This window comes from Neoarius graeffei, chromosome 25 (assembly GCF_027579695.1).
Source record: "Neoarius graeffei isolate fNeoGra1 chromosome 25, fNeoGra1.pri, whole genome shotgun sequence".
Lineage (NCBI taxonomy): Eukaryota > Metazoa > Chordata > Actinopteri > Siluriformes > Ariidae > Neoarius > Neoarius graeffei.
Genome location: NC_083593.1, coordinates 36848386 through 36868300, shown reverse-complemented (window position 1 = coordinate 36868300; position 19915 = coordinate 36848386). Strand labels below are relative to the sequence as shown.

Below are 19915 nucleotides of genomic sequence, written 5' to 3'. Positions count from 1 at the left end.
GGGCTCCGAGAGGCAGCCGCTCATCAGCAGCTCGGAGGGCTCCAGTGACTCTTACCAAGCCATGATGGCGTGAAGAATATTACCACTAGGGGGTGACATTGCCCATGACACCTCATCCACCAGACCTACGCTCGATAAGCGAGGAGTAGAATATATACATATGAAAGTCCATTATGATTTTTTTTTTTTATTTCATTTAAGAACAAAATGTAAATTGTTCATTCATAATCCTGAGTATGTATTGAAGCATGATGCTTCAATAAACGTCAAATATTTCAGTGTTAAACTTACTGACTGACTTAAAGTGTGTTTCAAAATACATCACTTATCCGCCGGTTATTTCCCAGACTACTCTATGAGAATATATCACAGCACAAGGGTTTGTGTAGGCTTAGCGTAGCCCCGTCCCAAACAGCCTACAAAAAAATCCAAAGACATCAGCGTTACTGGATCATGTGTACAGCAGTTCTGGAAGACCATCATTTTCCCCACTTCTATACTGGGTCAATGTGGATAGATTAAGCTGATAGGATTAAATAAGGGCCTTACCCAAGAGGCCAGCAGTGCTGGGGCTTGAACCACCAACCCGCTAAACAGTAACCCAGACATTTAACCCATAAACCATCACTGCCCCTTGAAAGCTGCTGATTAAAGGTCCATGGCGACTTGCTGATTAGGATCACCTGATTCGAGTTAGGCTTGGCATTTAAATATTTCACCAGGAAGTTAACTTTTTTTTTTTGGACCAATGTCGTAATCGGCCTGGTGTGGTGGTGTAATTATCTCTACGTGAAACAAACAATGGCGCAGTCCAAGCTGATCAAGTTTTTGGGTAGGTTTCGATGCCAATCTCTCAAAGAATAAATAAAAAAAAAATACAAGTCCCAGAAAAACTTGACTTGGCCCCGGGTCTTTTAGCTGCTACCGTATGATGAAAAACGCAGTGTCGTTCACTGTTCGGCTTCAAAATTGACTGGAAATTCAAATTCCTTCACCGTTTGTTTCAAGATTCTTCTTGACTCTCTTTAATTGTAAATCAAGTTTCCTGTTGAGGTAAAGGGAGTCCCAGTACCTATTTTGAATAACTCCATGCTAAATTAACCTTAAGTAAGCTCAAACTAAATGAGGTTTATTTTAGCTTAATGGTGCACATGGCACCCAGAATCAAGTCTCTTATTAGAGACTGGACTGAAGTCCAATTTTTTTTTTTATGTAATGGAGAGGCCTAGCTGTATCTGTACAAATATTTGAGTTGTGGCAGTTTGGTTTGTATAAACCTGTATCAAGTCCACTTTGATAAGTCGGTAACGGAGATAAAACAAGGTCAACTGTGAGCTACTGCGCACTTACGCATCCCCCCACTCTCGCTTATATCAGAATGCAAGCAATCGAAGGAATAGGACACTTATTATAAACGTTGACTTCAACAGATAATTAACCCTGAAACGAGTAAGTAAAGAGCAGTGTCTCTCCCCAGGGATTTCAAATAGCATCCTGGTAAACGGTCATTTTGAAATAGCATTTTGCTTCTTGAAATCGCGTCAAAATCCACCCGATATGTTTCGTAAATACATTCAGTCGGTAAACAGGAAGTCGATGTGGGACAGACCAGAAAACAGTATAGAACCCCAAGCTGAAGTTTGGTACCAAGTGACTAATGATTTGTGGTTGCTGAGAGGGAAAAAAAAAAAAAAAAAAAAGGTGTTTCAGACAGACGGACAGAGGTAAACCGGTATACTCCCCCTCCTTCGGAGCAGGAGTATAAAAATACAGACTAAGAAAAAGCGAAGAATACTTAGATAATTTTTCAAGGAAAAAGTGGAGAATATTTTTCAGAACCCAGGGGGAGCCCCGATATTTAAACCATCAATGGAACAGAACATAAATCTCAGTGCCTTCACTTTACAGTTAGGTCCATATATATCTGGACACTGACAATTTTTTTTTTTACCTGTTTACTGAAACATATTCAAGTTATAGTTATATAATGGACATGGACATAAAGTCCAGACTTTCAGCTTTCATTTGAGGGTATCCATATTAAAATTGGATGAAGGGTTTAGGAGTTTCAGCTCCTTAACATGTGCCACCCTGTTTTTAAAGGGACCAAAAGTAATTGGACAATTGACTCAAAGGCTATTTCATGGGCAGGTGTGGGCAATTCCTTTGTTATGTCATTCTCAATTAAGCAGATAAAAGGCCTGGAGTTGATTTGAGGTGTGGTGCTTGTATTTGGAAGATTTTGCTGTGAAGAAAACATGCAGTCAAAGGAGCTCTCCATGCAGGTGAAACAAGCCATCCTTAAGCTGCGAAAACAGAAAAAACCCATCCAAGAAATTGCTACAATATTAGGAGTGGCAAATCTACAGTTTGGTACATCCTGAGAAAGAAAGAAAGAAAGCACTGGTGAACTCATCAATGCAAAAAGACCTGGACACCAACAGAAGACAACAGTGGTGGATGATCGCAGAATAATTTCCATGGTGAAGAGAAACCCCTTCACAACAGCCAACCAAGTGAACAACACTCTCCAGGAGGTAGGCGTATCAATATCCAAATCTACCATAAAGAGAAGACTGCATGAAAGTAAATACAGAGGGTTCACTGCACGGTACAAGCCACTCATAAGCCTCAAGAATAAAAAGGCTAGATTGAACTTTGCTAAAAAACATCTAAAAAAGCCAGCACAGTTCTGGAAGAACATTCTTTGGACAGATAAAACCAAGATCAACCTCTACCAGAATGATGGAAAGAAAAAAGTATGGCGAAGGCAAGGTACAGCTCATGATCCAAAGCATACCACATCTGTAAAACACGGTGGAGGCAGTGTGATGGCTTGGGCATGCATGGCTGCCAGTGGCACTGGGTCACTAGTGTTTATTGATGATGTGACACAGGACAGAAGCAGCCGGATGAATTCTGAGGTATTCAGAGACATACTGTGTGCTCAAATCCAGCCAAATTGATTGGTCGGCGTTTCATAATACAGATGGACAATGACCCAAAACATAAAGCCAAAGCAACCCAGGAGTTTATTAAAGCAAAGTAGTGGATATTCTTGAATGGCCAAGTCAGTCACCTGATCTCAACCCAATTGAGCATGCATTTCACTTGTTAAAGACTAAACTTCAGACAGAAAGGCCCACAAACAAACAGCAACTGAAAACCGCTGCAGTAAAGGCCTGGCAGAGCATTAAAAAGGAGGAAACAGCATCTGGTGATGTCCATGAGTTCAAGACTTCAGGTAGTCATTGCCAACAAAGGGTTTTCAACCAAGTATTAGAAATGAACATTTTATTTACAATTATTTAATTTGTCCAATTACTTTTGAGCCCCTGAAATGAAGGGATTGTGTTGAAAAAAAATGCTTTAATTCCTCACATTTTTATGCAATCATTTTGTTCAACCCACTGAATTAAAGCTGAAAGTCTGAAGTTCAACTGCATCTGAATTGTTTTGTTAAATTCATTGTGGTAATGTACAGAACCAAAATTAGAAAAATGTTGTCTCTGTCCAAATATTTATGGACCTAACTGTATCTCAGTACTCACATCTGCCCAAACTTTCCATGCTTCTCGTGCCTTCTTCACAGTTTCTTCATATTCAGCCATGGTGGCCTGATTGAAAGGTAGAAATACATTTTTACAAAAGATCAAAAACCATCTTACGATACACATTTACCCATTTGTCATAATAGAGCATAAGACTCACACAAGGAGAGCTCTTGCATGGTCATTATTTAAAGTGGAAAAATTCCGTTCACCAGCTTTAGTTTAGATATTTACCACTTTGAAGTGACTTAAAAGACTCAGCATTGACATTGACATTTGACATTGATATTTATTTCTTAGGAACGAGCAAACATGTGTACACAAGTAAAGTTACCTGTCGGACTCGGGCGATGGGCTCATTGTTGGCAGGACAGTATGATGTGACCACCTAGGAACATAAGGGAACAATCAGAAACTAGTAAATAATTGTGAAACTGGACTGCACCATATGAACACACTCCAGTCGGAGGATAAATATACTCCAGGAACATACTGTCATCAACCACTTCATGCGAGTTCTGGATCATCCAAAAAAAAAAAAAAAAAAAACCTCTTGCTTCACCAAAGGTTGATATCATAGGCCAACGTTGCAATAATGATTTGTTAATCATTTGTGTAACCCTCAGTTAAACATCAGTTAAAGTCAACTCAGAATTACAAAATGTAATAAAATCGTTGACTATATAAAATCAACATGTGATGGGTTAATCATGATCATGGGTTAATTAAAGATTAATATGCAAGTTTTTCGGTGTGGATTTTTCATTTAACAGTCATGAGTATAAAAGGGTTGGTACCAATAGGAACATGATTTTGTTTATCCCCCTCGTACTATTTAGTACAGTAGTATGCACAGCCCTGTGTTTGGAATAGGGATGGTGAAAACTAAAAAAAATCTTGACCGACCACCGAGCCTCAGCCGGTTAACCTATGAGTTTAACAGGGATGCAAATGGCACGCCTTTTGGCGCATGCCGCCTTTTTCACGGCTGAATCGTGCAGATCCGATTTTTTTTTGGGGGGGGCGTTGGAGTGTCTGAATAATTTCAACGGCATTTGCTTATTTAGTAATTTTAATACAGAATTTACTCTGATGAAATTATTCAGACACTTCAACGCCCCCCCCCCTAAAAAATAAAAAATCGGATCTGCACGATTCAGCCGTGAAAAAGTCGGCATCTGCACCTTTAGTTTGTGTGGAGAGATGTGATCTGCAATAACATGCATTGTTGGCTACAGACCGAAACATACTTTCAGAATGCACTGGCCAAGGCAGGACTAAACTCGATGTGCCTTCTAATAATAATTTTAAAAAAAAACCAATCGTAATTTGTAAGCTAAAAAGCCTGTGTCTACACTTTTCTCTCGCCGAGTGGCAGCTGTTTTCAACTGGAGCGGGAGGGCGGGACATGACTGAATGGGTGTTTCTGATTTGTCAGCTGTCATCCTTACACCGCATGGCATGCCCCAAGCGTTTACAACACAGAATTCCAGGTTCTCCGCTCCAAAATCGGCAGCTTCAAAACGATTTTTTTTAACCGACAACCAAAAAAAAATTAACCGGTTGACGTTGATTCGGTCAACCACCGGTCAAACGGTCATCGGTTAACATCCCTAGTTTGGAACACAGCCCTCCTTGGTGTAGTTGTGTGCCAGTTCCAGTAGGCATCACTGCATGCAACCCCAATAGTAAGGAAGCAACTAATAACTTGCTAGCTAGCTTTAACCTACAAATAGTTTACTTTCCATTCAGCATGTTGTTAAAGCATACTCATTCCTCAGCACTGAAATGCATAAATTTAGTCACTGAAGCACTGTGGCAGCCAAGCGTACCAAAATTAGATAACCTGGTCAGTGGCGGATTTAGATATGGGTGACATGGGCAGCCACCCAGGGCTGTATCCTGCCAAAGGCGACATGGATCTCCCGTACAGAATAAATTAGGAATGGTGACATTTGCACAATCGGTTTTCAATTGCTCATTTGCACATCAAGTCAATGATCTCATGACACCGTGTGGGTCAATTAACCTCGTCAAAGCGAGCACCCTGATTCTAGTTTGTGAGCTAGGCAGGCTACTGCCTGAAAGAAAGGTCGCCCACTCAGAAGTATGAGATGGGGAAGGGGTAGGTTGATATCAGATCTCCCGACTGGAAGCCCAAAGTAGGGGGAGTGGGAGAATCTATCCAATAGCACAACCAACTCTGTACAGTACTAATGCAATTAGTAAAAATCAGTCACACTACAAAATTCTACCAAATAATCCACAATTCTTTCATAATACTGTGAACTATATAGATTCACATACATCGGTGCATTTTTCTTTCCGATTTGTGTGAACAAACCAAAGTGGATTAGTTTAGCCTTGAACGACAGTGTTGGGGGATGAGTAATGTACTGATGTAGTACTAATGTAGTGCCAAGTCAACAAATGGATAAGCAAAGGTCTCAGATCAGCCATCAAGTGCTCAGTTTAGACGAAAGAAAAAGGAAGAACGTGCAAAAGATAAAAAAGGTAAGCAAGCAAGTCGTCTCTTTATGAGTACAATATTATCCATGTAATGAAACGGGCTAGAATAACACTTATGTTTGTCAGTCTACGCTGCCATGTTGGCTTGCTTTGCTATTACACATAATGCAACAACATTCCATTTTCTGTCCAACTGGCTTACGCAACATTGGGCTTACACAACATCTAATTTCACACAGTTTCATGATAATGTACGGCTATGTATTAAATAAATAAATAGCATCTGGTGTGCAGGAGATCATTTCCAGTGCATGCAAATAAGTATCTGGTGCACACATCATCTGTTAATGGACACCATGTGTTCCAGACCAAAGATGAAAAGGACCATCCAGACTGTTACCAGCAACAAAGTCCAAAAGCCAGTGTCTGCCATGGTATGCAGAGATGAAAGTGGAGCAAAGAAAAAAAAAAAAAACCCTGAAAGTCAAACTAAGATATTGGGGGGGGGCAACGTCCCCCGAAAATATTTTAATAACATAACACGCAAAACCCTGCATTCTAGCGCATTTTAGTGCTTATTTTCACTAAAACAAGTTATAACTTTTAAGCCTTTTTCTTTCATGTACATTAATGATTAACATGTCAAAAATATCAAATTTAATCCCCCCAGTTAATGAGTAAATTTCAGGAGTGCATTTAGAAAACGCGGTGATTTTCCTGCTACACAGTTCATTACTTTAAAAAAAAAAAAAAAATCAGACAGTTGAAGGTAAACTCAGCAAAATCCCAAAACTGTACTGTTAAAAAGTAAAAGGTCTGTTAGAGTTTCTAAGGTGGGGTTTACATTAGACCGTATCAGCGGATCATCAGATTAACGTTTTTAAAACGATTAACATGCACACAGCAACACCAATACGCGATTCGCGTGCACACAGCAACACCAATACACGGATACACTCGGCTCCGCAGGCATCCTGCGCTCCAAATCACTCCGCCCTGAACAGCGAGTGCCCTCTGGAGGGTGCGCACTCCGGCCCTGCGCAGCTCACAGAGCGCGCGAGTGAAGTGCACGAGCGGTAATTCGGGACTGAGCCGCTGTGTGTGTGATCTCAGTGCATGTCGGGCATGCGCGTCACTTACCACTTGCAAGTGGAAGGATGGCAAGCCTAAAGACAATCATAACTACACAATGGGCAGTATTTGCATCAGTATTTGCAGTATTTTCATACTTTTATACTCTTTAATGAAAGGTGATACAAGGCGGAAGTCCGCGCCGTTTTTCAGCAGTCGTGTCACATGACCAACGCCAGCGAATCAGGAAGGTGGATGTCACAGTGACGTTGTCCAATGACGACGCCAGCTAGAGCTCAGCACAGCGTATCCGCGTATCTCAATGTTTACACAGCACCGGACCAGACACGATCTGGATTGAATACGTGGACGCTGGCGGATTCCCGTTTCCCGGCGTTTCCAGGCGGTTTAATGTAAACGGACAGTGCATCCGCGAAGAAAACGAGACAGATACGGTCTAATGTAAACTTGGCCTAAAGCTTTCAGGTTTCAATGTTGGGGACATTGAGCCTCGTTTATCAATCTTTTAGTCGAGTTGTGCGTTTGCAGAAGCTAAAGTGAACTAAACATTTCCAATTCATATTTATGCGAGTTGAGGCCAATTGTTTACATTAGTTCGTATTGTCTGTAAATTTAAAACACATCAATGAATACCAAATTTCTCATGTAAATCGGGGCGTACGGTGTGTGTGTGTGTGTGTGTGTGTGTGTGTGTGTGTGAGAGAGAGAGAGACACACACACTGACTAGCAGCCTGAGTACATTATGTAACAAAAAATAAATTACCATTGCTAGTTTTAGGCAGCTTAGAAACCGGCTCTTCCATTATTGCTGTTTCTTCCACGTTTTCTTGATGCGTTCTAGAAACGGCACTAACCCTGCATTCATGTGCTCTGGGAAGATGATATTTTCCAGTTGGGAAGTGGTATTTACCAGTGTGTTGTGTTCACATGCTTTTGTTGTGGTTGACAAATTAAAGATGGTGGACCAGATTCAAGTTAGCAATAGTTAGTTAGCTATCGTTAGCAATAGCGTCTGCTCTGGATAGGTAAAAACAAACCATAACAACGCATTTTTAAAGGAAACGGATTTCTAATGTATTATATTACACTTGTTAATGACGCAACAATGCATAGACACCAAAAACTACCCACTAGTACTAGTTGTGGCAGCGGGGGCGTGGTCAAGCGCCGGTCGGTGACAGGAGGGCGGAGTCAGGGAAGGTAAGTGGCAGAATCACGACACCTGAGAACAATTAACCTGTGTTTGTGTGTGTCTTCCCAGTGACCGCGCCCTATTTAAGGAGGGAGAGTGAGAGCAGAGGGGATCTCCGGACTAGACGCTGGCTGTGTGTGTGTGTCTGTCTAGTCACCGTAACGATTGTTCACTGAAAAGTGTGGCAATAAAGCCTTTTCCCAAACCTGATCTCCGTCCTGCCGTCCTCAGTGCTCCACCCACACGTAGGGAGTGTTACAGTGGTGCTGAAACCCGGGACGTGGAGCACCAAACCAGCAGCCCCATGGAATCCTCCCCGTTCACCGATCTGGTCCACGCCCTCGCCACGGCTCAGCAAAGCCAGCACCAGGCACTCGTCACTCTCCGAAAGGAGCAGGAGCAGCGCTTCGAAGCCCTGGTGCTGGCCCAGCAGGAAGATCGCGAGGCGTTCCGGCATCTTCTCGCGTCGGCGGGGTCCACCAGCGCTCCGGCCGCGGGCCCGTCTCCCCTCATTGTCACCAAGATGGGCCCGCAGGACGACCCCGAGGCGTTCATCACGTTGTTCGAACAGGTCGCCGAAGCCTCGGGGTGGCCGATCGAGCAGCGCGCGGCGCGCCTCCTCCCCCTGCTCACGGGAGAGGCGCAGCTGGCCGCGCTACAGCTCCCCGCCGACCGCCGGCTGGCCTACGCAGACCTCCGCCGGGCCGTCCTCCAGCGCGTGGGGCGCACACCGGAGCAACAGCGCCAGCGCTTCCGCGCGCTGCGACTGGAGGAAGTCGGCCGGCCGTTCGCGTTCGGCCAGCAGCTCCGGGACGCCTGCTGGCGGTGGCTGAGGGCCAACAATCGCGACGCCGAGGGAATCGTCGACCAGGTGGTACTGGAACAGTTCGTCGCCCGCTTACCAGCCGGAACCGCGGAGTGGGTCCAGTGCCACCGCCCGGCGTCGCTGGATCAGGCAGTCGAGCTGGCGGAGGATCATCTGGCGGCTGTCCCGGCGGCAGGACAGCAGATGGCATCGTCTCTTCTCTCCTCTTCTCTCTCTCTCTCTCCCTCCCTCTCCTCCTGTGTCCCGTCCCTGCCCCATTCCCCCACCGCGGAGGCGGGGGCCGGCTCCACCCCAGCCGGCCCGCCGCACCCGCGGTGCCCTCCCGTGTCTCCCTTCTGTGTCTGTCTCTCCCCCATCTCAGGTGAGTGAGCCCCAGATCACCGGTGCAGAGGGAAAGCCCGGGCCGGTTTGCTGGCGCTGCGGGGAGCCGGGCCACCTTCATGAGCAGTGCACAGCAATGGAAGTGGGCGCGGTGGTTCGGATCCCCGACGCGCCAGAGGCCGCCCTCGATCGGGCCGGAGCGTATCGCATACCGGTGAGTATCCAAGGGGCTACATATCAGGCGTTGGTGGATTCTGGTTGTAATCAGACCTCAATTCGCCAAAGCCTGGTTCAAAACGAGGCATTGGGGGGAGCACAGGGGGTGAAGGTGTTGTGTGTGCACGGGGATGTTCACAGCTACCCTTTGGTGTCGGTTCACATTATTTTCAGAGGGGAAAAATTTATAGTGAAGGCGGCGGTTAATCCTCGCCTTACCCACTCGTTAATTTTGGGGACGGATTGGCCGGGATTTCGGGGTTTAATGACACGCCTAGTCGAGAGTGGGTCCTGCCATTTGACAGGGGGAGGTCCCGGTGTCGCTTTGGCGGGAGCAGCTGTCACAGAGCCGTCTACGTCATCTCCGCGTCAGAGTGAGGAGCCGCCGGCCCCTCCTCTCTCTATTGGGGATTCCCTCACGGATTTCCCATTAGAGCAGTCGCGAGACGAGACTCTGCGGCATGCGTTTGACCAAGTGAGAGTAATCGATGGTCAAACGCTCCAGCCGAACGCCACCCCGTCCTTCCCCTACTTCGCTATTATGAAGGATAGATTATACCGAGTGACGCAGGACACTCAAACTAAGGAGCGAGTCACGCAGCTTTTGATTCCAAAAAGCCGCCGGGAATTGGTATTCCAGGCGGCTCACTTTAATCCCATGGCTGGACACTTAGGGCAGGATAAAACACTAGCCCGAATAATGGCCCGTTTCTATTGGCCGGGGATTCGCGGCGATGTCCGTAGGTGGTGTACGGCATGCCGCGAATGCCAGTTAGTAAACCCAGCAGCCATTCCAAAAGCGCCATTGCGCCCTCTACCGTTAATCGAGACCCCGTTTGAAAGAATTGGGATGGATCTCATCGGGCCATTAGATCGGTCAGCACGAGGGTACCGCTTTATATTAGTTCTAGTGGACTATGCAACGCGATACCCGGAAGCAGTGCCTCTGCGCAATATCTCAGCACGCAGTATTGCAGAGGCACTCTTCCGCGTCATCTCCCGAGTTGGAATCCCGAAAGAGATTCTGACTGATCAAGGCACTACGTTTATGTCACGAACACTGCGCGAACTGTATGGGTTATTGGGGATTAAGCCGATCCGCACCAGTGTATATCACCCACAAACGGACGGTTTAGTAGAACGGTTCAACCGCACCCTCAAAAATATCATTAAGAAATTCGTAAGTGAGGACGCACGTAATTGGGATAAGTGGCTCGAACCCTTGCTGTTCTCAGTGCGAGAGGTCCCTCAAGCCTCCACGGGGTTCTCCCCGTTCGAATTATTATATGGGCGTAAGCCGCGCGGCATCCTGGACGTGCTGCGGGAAAATTGGGAGGAGGGACCTTCACAAAGTAAGAATGAAATTCAGTACGTTATGGACCTGCGCGCAAAACTCCACACGCTCACCCACCTAACTCAGGAGAACTTGCGGCAGGCCCAGGAACGGCAAGCCCGCCTGTACAACAAGGGTACGCGCCTTAGAGAGTTCACACCGGGAGATAAAGTACTCGTACTCTTGCCCACGTCGAGCTCCAAATTAATCGCCAAGTGGCAAGGACCCTTTGAGGTCACACGGCGAGTCGGGGACGTCGACTATGAGGTGAGGCGAACAGACAGGGGTGGGGCGCCACAGATTTACCACCTCAATCTGCTCAAACTCTGGAACGAGGAGGTCCCCGTGGCGTTGGTGTCAGTAGTTCCGGAGAAGGCGGAGCTGGGGCCGGAGGTTCAAAAAGAGAGTTTGGCATCACGTACCTCTCCGGTCCCCTGTGGAGACCACCTCTCCCCGACCCAGCTCACGGAGGTCGCCCAGTTGCAGGCCGAGTTTTCGGATGTGTTCTCGCCCCTGCCCGGTCGCACTAACCTCATAGAACACCACATAGAGACACCCCCGGGGGTGGTAGTGCGTAGCCGCCCTTATAGACTACCCGAACACAAAAAAAAGGTGGTTCGGGAAGAACTTCAGGCCATGCTCGAAATGGGCATCGTCGAGGAGTCCCACAGCGACTGGAGCAGCCCGGTGGTCTTGGTTCCCAAGGCCGACGGCTCGGTCCGGTTCTGTGTGGACTATAGAAAAGTCAACGCGGTGTCTAAATTTGACGCATACCCAATGCCTCGTGTTGATGAGCTGCTCGATCGACTAGGCACGGCTCGCTTCTACTCGACACTGGATTTAACGAAGGGATATTGGCAGATCCCCTTGACTCCATTATCCCGGGAGAAAACGGCCTTTTCCACACCGTTTGGCTTACACCAGTTCGTCACACTTCCGTTTGGGCTGTTTGGGGCGCCCGCTACGTTTCAGCGGCTGATGGACCGGGTCCTCCGGCCCCACGCCACCTATGCGGCCGCCTACCTGGACGACATTATCGTTTATAGTAACGACTGGCAGCGGCACCTGCAACACCTGAGGGCCGTCCTTAGGTCGCTGAGACGGGCGGGGCTCACTGCCAACCCAAAGAAGTGTGCGATTGGGCGGGTGGAAGTACGGTATCTGGGCTTCCACTTGGGCAACGGGCAGGTGCGTCCCCAAATTAATAAGACAGCAGCGATTGCGGCCTGCCCGAGGCCCAAGACCAAAAAGGGGGTGAGACAGTTCCTGGGGCTGGCTGGCTACTATCGTAGGTTTATACCTAATTATTCGGACGTCACCAGCCCGCTGACTGACCTCACTAAAAAGGGGGCGCCAGATCCGGTCCAGTGGACGGAGCAGTGCCAGCGGGCTTTCTCGGAGGTAAAGGCTGCACTGTGTGGGGGGCCACTTTTACACTCCCCTGACTTCTCTCTCCCTTTTATGTTACAGACGGATGCGTCGGACAGAGGGCTGGGGGCCGTTTTGTCCCAGCAGGTGGAGGGGGAGGATCGCCCGGTCTTATACATCAGCCGGAAGCTGTCAGTGCGTGAGGGGCGCTACAGCACGATTGAAAAGGAGTGCCTGGCGATCAAATGGGCGGTCCTCGCCCTCCGGTACTACCTGCTGGGGCGCTCTTTCACCCTCTGTTCGGACCACGCGCCCCTCCAGTGGCTCCACCGCATGAAAGATGCCAACGCGCGGATCACCCGTTGGTATCTGGCGCTCCAACCCTTTAATTTCAAGGTGGTCCACAGGCCGGGGGCGCAGATGGTCGTGGCGGACTTCCTCTCCCGTCAAGGGGGGGGGGGGGGGGGAGTCGGCTGCAGGCCGGACGGGCGCCCGGCCTGAGTCGGGCGGTGGGGGTATGTGGCAGCGGGGGCGTGGTCAAGCGCCGGTCGGTGACAGGAGGGCGGAGTCAGGGAAGGTAAGTGGCAGAATCACGACACCTGAGAACAATTAACCTGTGTTTGTGTGTGTCTTCCCAGTGACCGCGCCCTATTTAAGGAGGGAGAGTGAGAGCAGAGAGGATCTCCGGACTAGACGCTGGCTGTGTGTGTGTGTCTGTCTAGTCACCGTAACGATTGTTCACTGAAAAGTGTGGCAATAAAGCCTTTTCCCAAACCTGATCTCTGTCCTGCCGTCCTCAGTGCTCCACCCACACGTAGGGAGTGTTACACTAGTAAAAAAAAAACTTTAGTAGCGTACAATGCTTAGCATTCAAGTGTCTTGTACCGCTCGCCGCCATGTTGAAAAGGTTAAAGTTCATCTCATCTCGGCAACTCGTGTATCAAAATTTTCTACGAGTTGCCCAGTGGAAAATACCACAAGAGGGGGCGTTCATGTGTGCTTTCCATGTCGGCGTTTGGTATTTACCATAATTCCCATAGCACATGAATGCAGCATAAAACTCAGCTTCGAAACCACAAAATGCAACTTTGATGGGAAAAAATATATATACGTATAAAAAATAAATTGCTTACCTCTCTTCACGTCGAAAGAAGGAGGAAAGTTTTGCTATGGCGAATTATTAACACGAGAGAAAATACTCGTAATTCGCAACTAAAAAGACTGCAGCTACACTGGCACAATGCTTTCTAGTGCGATTGTGTTGCGCAGAACAGTGTCAGTCCTGCGCGCCTTAGCACGTGCACCTGAAGGCGCACCTAACGAGCTCCGGCACGCACGCCGTTAGCAAAAAACACCTGTCTTTAATCAATGAACTGTGTTTGGGCTATTTAAGGACTGCGCCCATGCAAGGACAATGCAAAGTATTACGCCGCGTCTAGGAACGCGAAAAATCCGAAAAATTAATTTCTCCATTCGGAAAACCGGAGATTTTCAAGAGTTTTGTCAAATATCCGGATTTCCGGGTCATTAGCGGAAAAAATCCGGAACACTTTCATGACTAGGTATGGGGTTGTGTGGCAAAAAGGTAACTTGTACTTCTGTGACGGCAGCATTAATGCAGAAAAGTACACCGATTTTGGAGCAACATATGCTGCCTTCAAGACGACATCTTTCCCAGGGAGGTTTCAACAATGGCTGTGGAAGAAGAGGGTGCCTGCCTGTCTCCTCTATCCTCAATAGAGATTGAGGTGTTGCAACCAGTTTATTTGACCAGGGTGCCATGCCCTGCTCTCAAACACCAATGCCAAGCCCAAATTTATTTGCTCCCTGCTCATAAAAACACCCTTGACATGCACTCCACCACAGAAACAAAAGTGGAGTACTAACAAATGTTGCCAATTTCCAGTGAAAGTAATGCATGTTAACCAAATCACAACACTATCTGCATGGGTCATAGGCATGCTCTGCTGACCATTTTGTCTTAATAGCAGAGCTCCATATGATAAGGAATATGCATCAACTTGATTTTTGACAGCTTCTGCGACCGTGGGGAACCCGATTGTAACTGAAGGCCAACGCATCTCAAACACGTGACCACCGGACAATGAAATATGTATCTTTATTTACATAAGATGGGTTTTATCCAGAACTTATTTTTAATTTGCTTTTTTTTTTTTTTTTTTAAACATGGAATTATTTACCAACACATTTTACGGAAAATATTCATGACAGTTTCAGTTTTTCCTTAACAAATTTCCAAGATGATATGCTGGTGGAAAAAAAATAAAACAAGACCCTGTGGTTTCAGCGGGATTCCTTGACACACACGTGCATCCAGGTGACAAAATGAGTTTCGAGTGTTTTTGCTACTTTTTGTTTTCATACCTATAAGCTTGATACTAAAATACTTCTAGTTTACTTTTTTCACGGTCCGGTTTCCATCAAATCATGCGCTCTGATTGGCTCGCGGGCGGTCCGGAATCCTACGATATGGACCCCGGTTACAGACCTTTGGCGACTCGCTCGTTCACAACAACAAACATAATAGCAATTTTTTGTCAACATTTATTTTCACATTTCTCAGTATAATAGCATTAATTGTGCAGCATGGATAGCGATAACGACAGTGTTCACAGCGAAAGCGAGTTTTACTACCCTGATGAAACAAAAGAAAACATTTCAGGAGAAAGCCGAAAACCTGTAACTGTTGCTAACGCCGAGCGAATCCAGCAGTTTATTGAGGAGCAAAGGGCAGAAAATACAACAAAAAAGACGACCTACGACCTCAGTGTCTTTGGGAAGTTCTGTCGAAACCTAAATGAAGGTTGAAAGGTGGAAGACATACCTGGCGGCGAAGAACTAAACATGTTGCTGTGCAACTTTTTCATGTCCGCAACAAAGAAAAATGGCGATGCATACGAGCTGTCCTCGCTCACGTCTTTCCAGAGAAGTATCCAGCGCTATCTGAATCAGGTTTGTTCTAAATATGGTTTCCCTTTTAGGCGCTCTCATTTTCTGTTAGAATTTGAAAGAAAAAAAAAAAAGTATATATTATTTACCAGCTTAAGGTCAGTCCGTATCGTGAAATACCGTGACTGAGGTCTTGAAAATACTGACCGAGGCCTCTGGGCTGAGGAAAATACTGACTGAGACCTTAAGCTGGTAAATAATATCTTTTGCTTTCTTACAATCACATCAATACAACAGAATAAAAGTCCATAACCATTTTGGAATTGATTAAGGAAAAGTCACAACGAAATTACAAGTCGTAACTCTTTATCCTTTGAAATTGCAACGTGAGAATCAGGGCTTTGAACCGGTTTAAGGAACGAAAACCGGGAACTTTTTCTATTTCACATGGAACAGAAACGAAACCAGAAACTTTATTATTTTTTATGCTCCGGAACAGAAACGCTTATTAAAAATAATGGTAACCGGTTAATACCGGTTTTTATTTCATTCCTCAAAGTTTCCGTAGCCTACAAATAAAAAAAGTCATTCTTCTCCTGCGCAAGTTTCTGTGACCCGCTGGGGTTCACTTCCTGTGTGACGTTCGCTGACTGAATGGAGAGAGCGGGAGGGTGGACTACTATCACGTCTCCACATCTTAAATAAGAGGTAAATATTGCAGTCTATCGTTATTCAAAAACGTCAATTTCAAACACGATATCAATATATTTGTCCACATTAATGAGAGGCTCGCGAACATTAAATGATGTTAACCTCTGTTAGCCTATCAATGCATAGGGCCTGACTAGCCTTTGGTAACACACTAAACGAATTATCTTTCATTTTTGGCACTTTTTCTGTTTGTGTAGATGGGAAGACATACTGAGAATCCAAATCGCCAACATTTGAAATAATAATTGTTTTGAATTCTTTTTTGTCTTATTTAATGAAGGTTGTAATAGAATTAGCCTACATTTGGCTTAAGCTGGATGAGACAGAAACATAATTTTATAGCCATTTGTTAAACAGCTGACAGGGAACGTAATTAACCGTTCCGGGAACGAATTTTTTTTGTTCTAACCGGTTCGGGAACGTCTATTTAATGGTGGAACCCAAAACGTTAAAATTCCGTTTCTGTTCGGAACGAACCAATAGGAAAAAAAATTCTGGTTCAAAGCCCTGGTGAGAATTCTTGATGCCTGCAAATGAATTAAGCTTAACTTTCAAATCTTGTAGAGAAACTGGATTATTTAAGCTTATTTATGAATATTTTATTCAGGTTGATTTTGTGCCCTTGCAAATATTTTGCTCATACACTCATCAGAAGCTCCGCTTTTAAGCAGTGCCTAAATATCTATATATTAACCCAGCAATAAATCTAAAAAGATTAAATCTTTACAGTTAGGCTGCTGTACTCAATAGGCCTAATGTTATTGGTCTATATTTGGCCCATGATCTCATTTGAGGTGATGATTTACAGATCTACATTCTCCAATATATTTGCAGTAATATTAATTAAAACTAAATCCCAATGCACCACTTTGTCAGTGATTTGTGCAAAATACAGACATATGATCGAAGCTAAATTTATTAGATCAACACCGGCAAGTCAGCACTAATGAATCCTTTATCATCTTTCACATTTTTCCTTTAAATAAGTTGAAGGTATTTAAATATTTTGCACAAATCGACTGATTACTTGAACGTGGAAAGCTGTCTGTCTTTATTGTAACGTCAGCACTCAGCATGGTGCATTTTTCTTTCCCCATCCTGGATAATACAATATTATTAACGTTAAATGTAACAGTTATACTGGGGCTGCTACAAACAGAGATGTTAATTGGCAGCAAGGTCTACATTCAGGATTAGTTAGTTTATATAAAATGGCCTACACTGCTTTGCAAAATCTTAAGTCAGCCTGTTTAGGGGAAAAAACTACAGAAGCCGCGAGAGGCCCTTCATATAATCTTTTCTATTCACCTTGTTATCCTGAGATAACGACATAATTAATTCAGGATCTCGAGAAAACAAAACCGTTATTTCGAGATCTCGAGAAAACAAAACCGTTATTCTGTGATCCCGAGAAAACAAAACCGTTATTCTGTGATCCCGAGAAAACAAAACAGTTATTCTGTGATCTCAGCTGGATCACTGTATCTCCATCGGTAGAGACGAAGCCGGGCCAGTCTTCTGCGGAGGTGCCGCGGACTAATTTTGAAATGATCCCTTATTAAAAGACTTAATGCAATCTCTCCCTGTGTCAACCCCTGATCAAAATATTGCCTTATTAGGTGATCGATTATTCCAGACATTCTAATGACCAAAGTTGCGTCTATACAGAATGAGAAATAGCCCCAAAGTCAGCATATCACAAGTCTCTTGGTGCACCTGAATGAACCATTTCTCAGCTGTTTACTCGAGATCAAGAAATAATTGTTTTGTTTTCTCGAGATCACGGAATAATTGTTTTGTTTTCTCGAGGTCTCAAATTAGTTGTGTTGTTTTCTCAAGATCCTGAATTAATTATGTCGTTATCTCGGAATAATGGTTTCGTTTTCTCGAGATCTCGAATTAGTTGTGTTGTTTTCTCGAGATCCTGAATTAATTGTCGTTATCTTGGGATAAGGTGAATTAAAAAAAGGATTATATGAAGGGCCTCTCTCGGCTTCCGTAAAAAACAAACAAACCTCAGAATAATAAATTTATTCTCAGCACGTCTGCAGCTGAATGCAGGGATTCTTTAGAGACTGATAAAACTGATAGTAAAATAGAACAGGACAGAAATTACATTCCCGAATGTATGTATGTATTGCGTACAATTTTTGCAGAGACGATCACTTAAAATGCCTTTGTTAGAATTAGTCAACTCTGATAATGTCACTTTTAATAAATATACGTTGTGTGTAATCCTATGGTATTAATAATACTACACTGCTATTATGAAGTACTGTATTAAACCGGTTAAGTAAAGTTTCAGATTTGCGTACTTTATTTTACAAAAGTAATCTACCATGCAAAGTTGCCCAGTATGAACAGTTTTGCATGATAGGTTCTTTGCTCACAGCGACGTGTGCAAATGGCCTAGATGCACGAAAAAATTGGCTGCGATAATCATTGGCACCCTGCCCTCTCGGAAAGTGAGCTAGAACACTGGAATGTGTGGGGAATTTTGAAATGGAAAATATGACCATGACGAGCCCGTAACGTTGCACACTGGAAGACCTGTTTGCAGGAAGAACGGGACAAAAGAACACCTGAAATGCTTCATCACTTGGTGTCTTCAGTCCCTAAACGGTGTTGTGAGAAGGAATGGCAGCATTATAAAGTAGAAAATGCTTCACTGTCCTAACTTCTTTGGAAATCCATTACAAGAATCAAAATTGGGATGTGTTTATTTCGGAAAAAAAACAAAACAAAGGTAAAACATCAAATAATGTACTGGTGTATTGTTTCGAGTGCAATTCAGGTCACAGATTATTCACAAATCATTGTTTTCAGTTTTAATTTCAACATACCGTCCCACCTTTTCCTGATTCGGGTTTATACTATTGCAGGTGATATGAACAGACGAAGTGTAAAGATTAAGTGTGAGTGTATGCAGTCACTAAGCATAATGAGACTTGCATGTTAAAGAGGTTCTCCTTTGTGTGTGTGTGTGTGTGTGTGTGTGTGTGTGTGTGTTTTAAATAAGGATCATGACACTGATGTTTATATCATCTAAAGATGCACAAAAACATGAAGTTAGGGGGCGTCGTGGCTCAGTCGACTAAAGGCCTCTGCATGCTCTTGCGACAAGGCTTTCGCAGATAGCTTTTCGCAGACGGTTGTAATTTATCGTTGAGCGGGGAGTAATAGGCGTGCGCGATGTTATTCACCGCCACAACGCAAGGGGGCGCGAAGTCGCGAAATCGCTAGGAGTAGTTGGTGGGTGTGGTTAGTGGAGTGTTTATCCTCCGGTTACTTATAATGACTAGAACTGGAGTCGTATAGATGTACGTACTTCCTCACTTCCTCGATCAACCGCTCTTCGTGCTGCTCCATCTTCGCTCGTGTTTTTAAAAATGGCGGTCGTGAAAACAAAAACCGGGAAAGTAGGGAAGCGGAAGTGCGTGTACAGCGGATGTAGAGTGGACCAATCAGAGCCCTCTTGTCTGCAAGGCTTCTGCGGTGGTCACAATTTTTGGGAGGTGCGCGCAGAGCGTCTGCGAAGGTGGGGGGGCTACGCAGACGCTGTCTGCGACGCCATCTGCGAGCACTGCGTTGTCCGCATAAATTGGCCTTAAAGCGCCATACCATAAATCCAGGGACCCGGGTTCGATTCTGACCGGAGGTCATTTCCCGATCCCTCCCCGTCTCTCTCTCCCGCTCATTTCCTGTCTCTACACGGTCCTATCCAATAAAAAGGTGAAAAAAGCCCCCCCCCAAAAAAATCATGAATTTAACTGTAATACGTGTTCGTTTTCCAATACGTTCATGAGTGATTTCAGCATGTGTGGTGTAGCTGAGAAACTTTTTTTTAAAGGACATAATCCAGCTAATTTTATAAGCAAGGGCACTAGAGGGACATGAACCCCTTTGCAGACAAGGGTCACCATGT

At 45.1% G+C, this 19915-nt stretch overlaps 2 protein-coding genes across 2 annotated transcripts in view; one reads left to right on the top strand and one right to left on the bottom strand.

The window, feature by feature from the left end:
* aldh7a1 (aldehyde dehydrogenase 7 family, member A1) overlaps positions 1-19915 on the bottom strand; it is a 46416-nt gene that overhangs the window by 21859 nt on the left and 4642 nt on the right. Inside the window, exons 2-3 of the mRNA XM_060908668.1 lie at positions 3886-3939; positions 3552-3617 (exon numbers count right to left, since the gene is read on the bottom strand). Coding sequence (XP_060764651.1) covers positions 3552-3617; positions 3886-3939 — 120 coding nt within the window. The remainder of the gene's footprint in view (positions 1-3551; positions 3618-3885; positions 3940-19915) is intronic.
* Positions 18689-19915, top strand: part of phax (phosphorylated adaptor for RNA export) — a 50382-nt gene continuing 49155 nt past the window's right edge. The window contains exon 1 of the mRNA XM_060908669.1: positions 18689-18736. Within this exon, the coding sequence (XP_060764652.1) occupies positions 18704-18736 (33 nt within the window). The 5' untranslated portion in view covers positions 18689-18703. The remainder of the gene's footprint in view (positions 18737-19915) is intronic.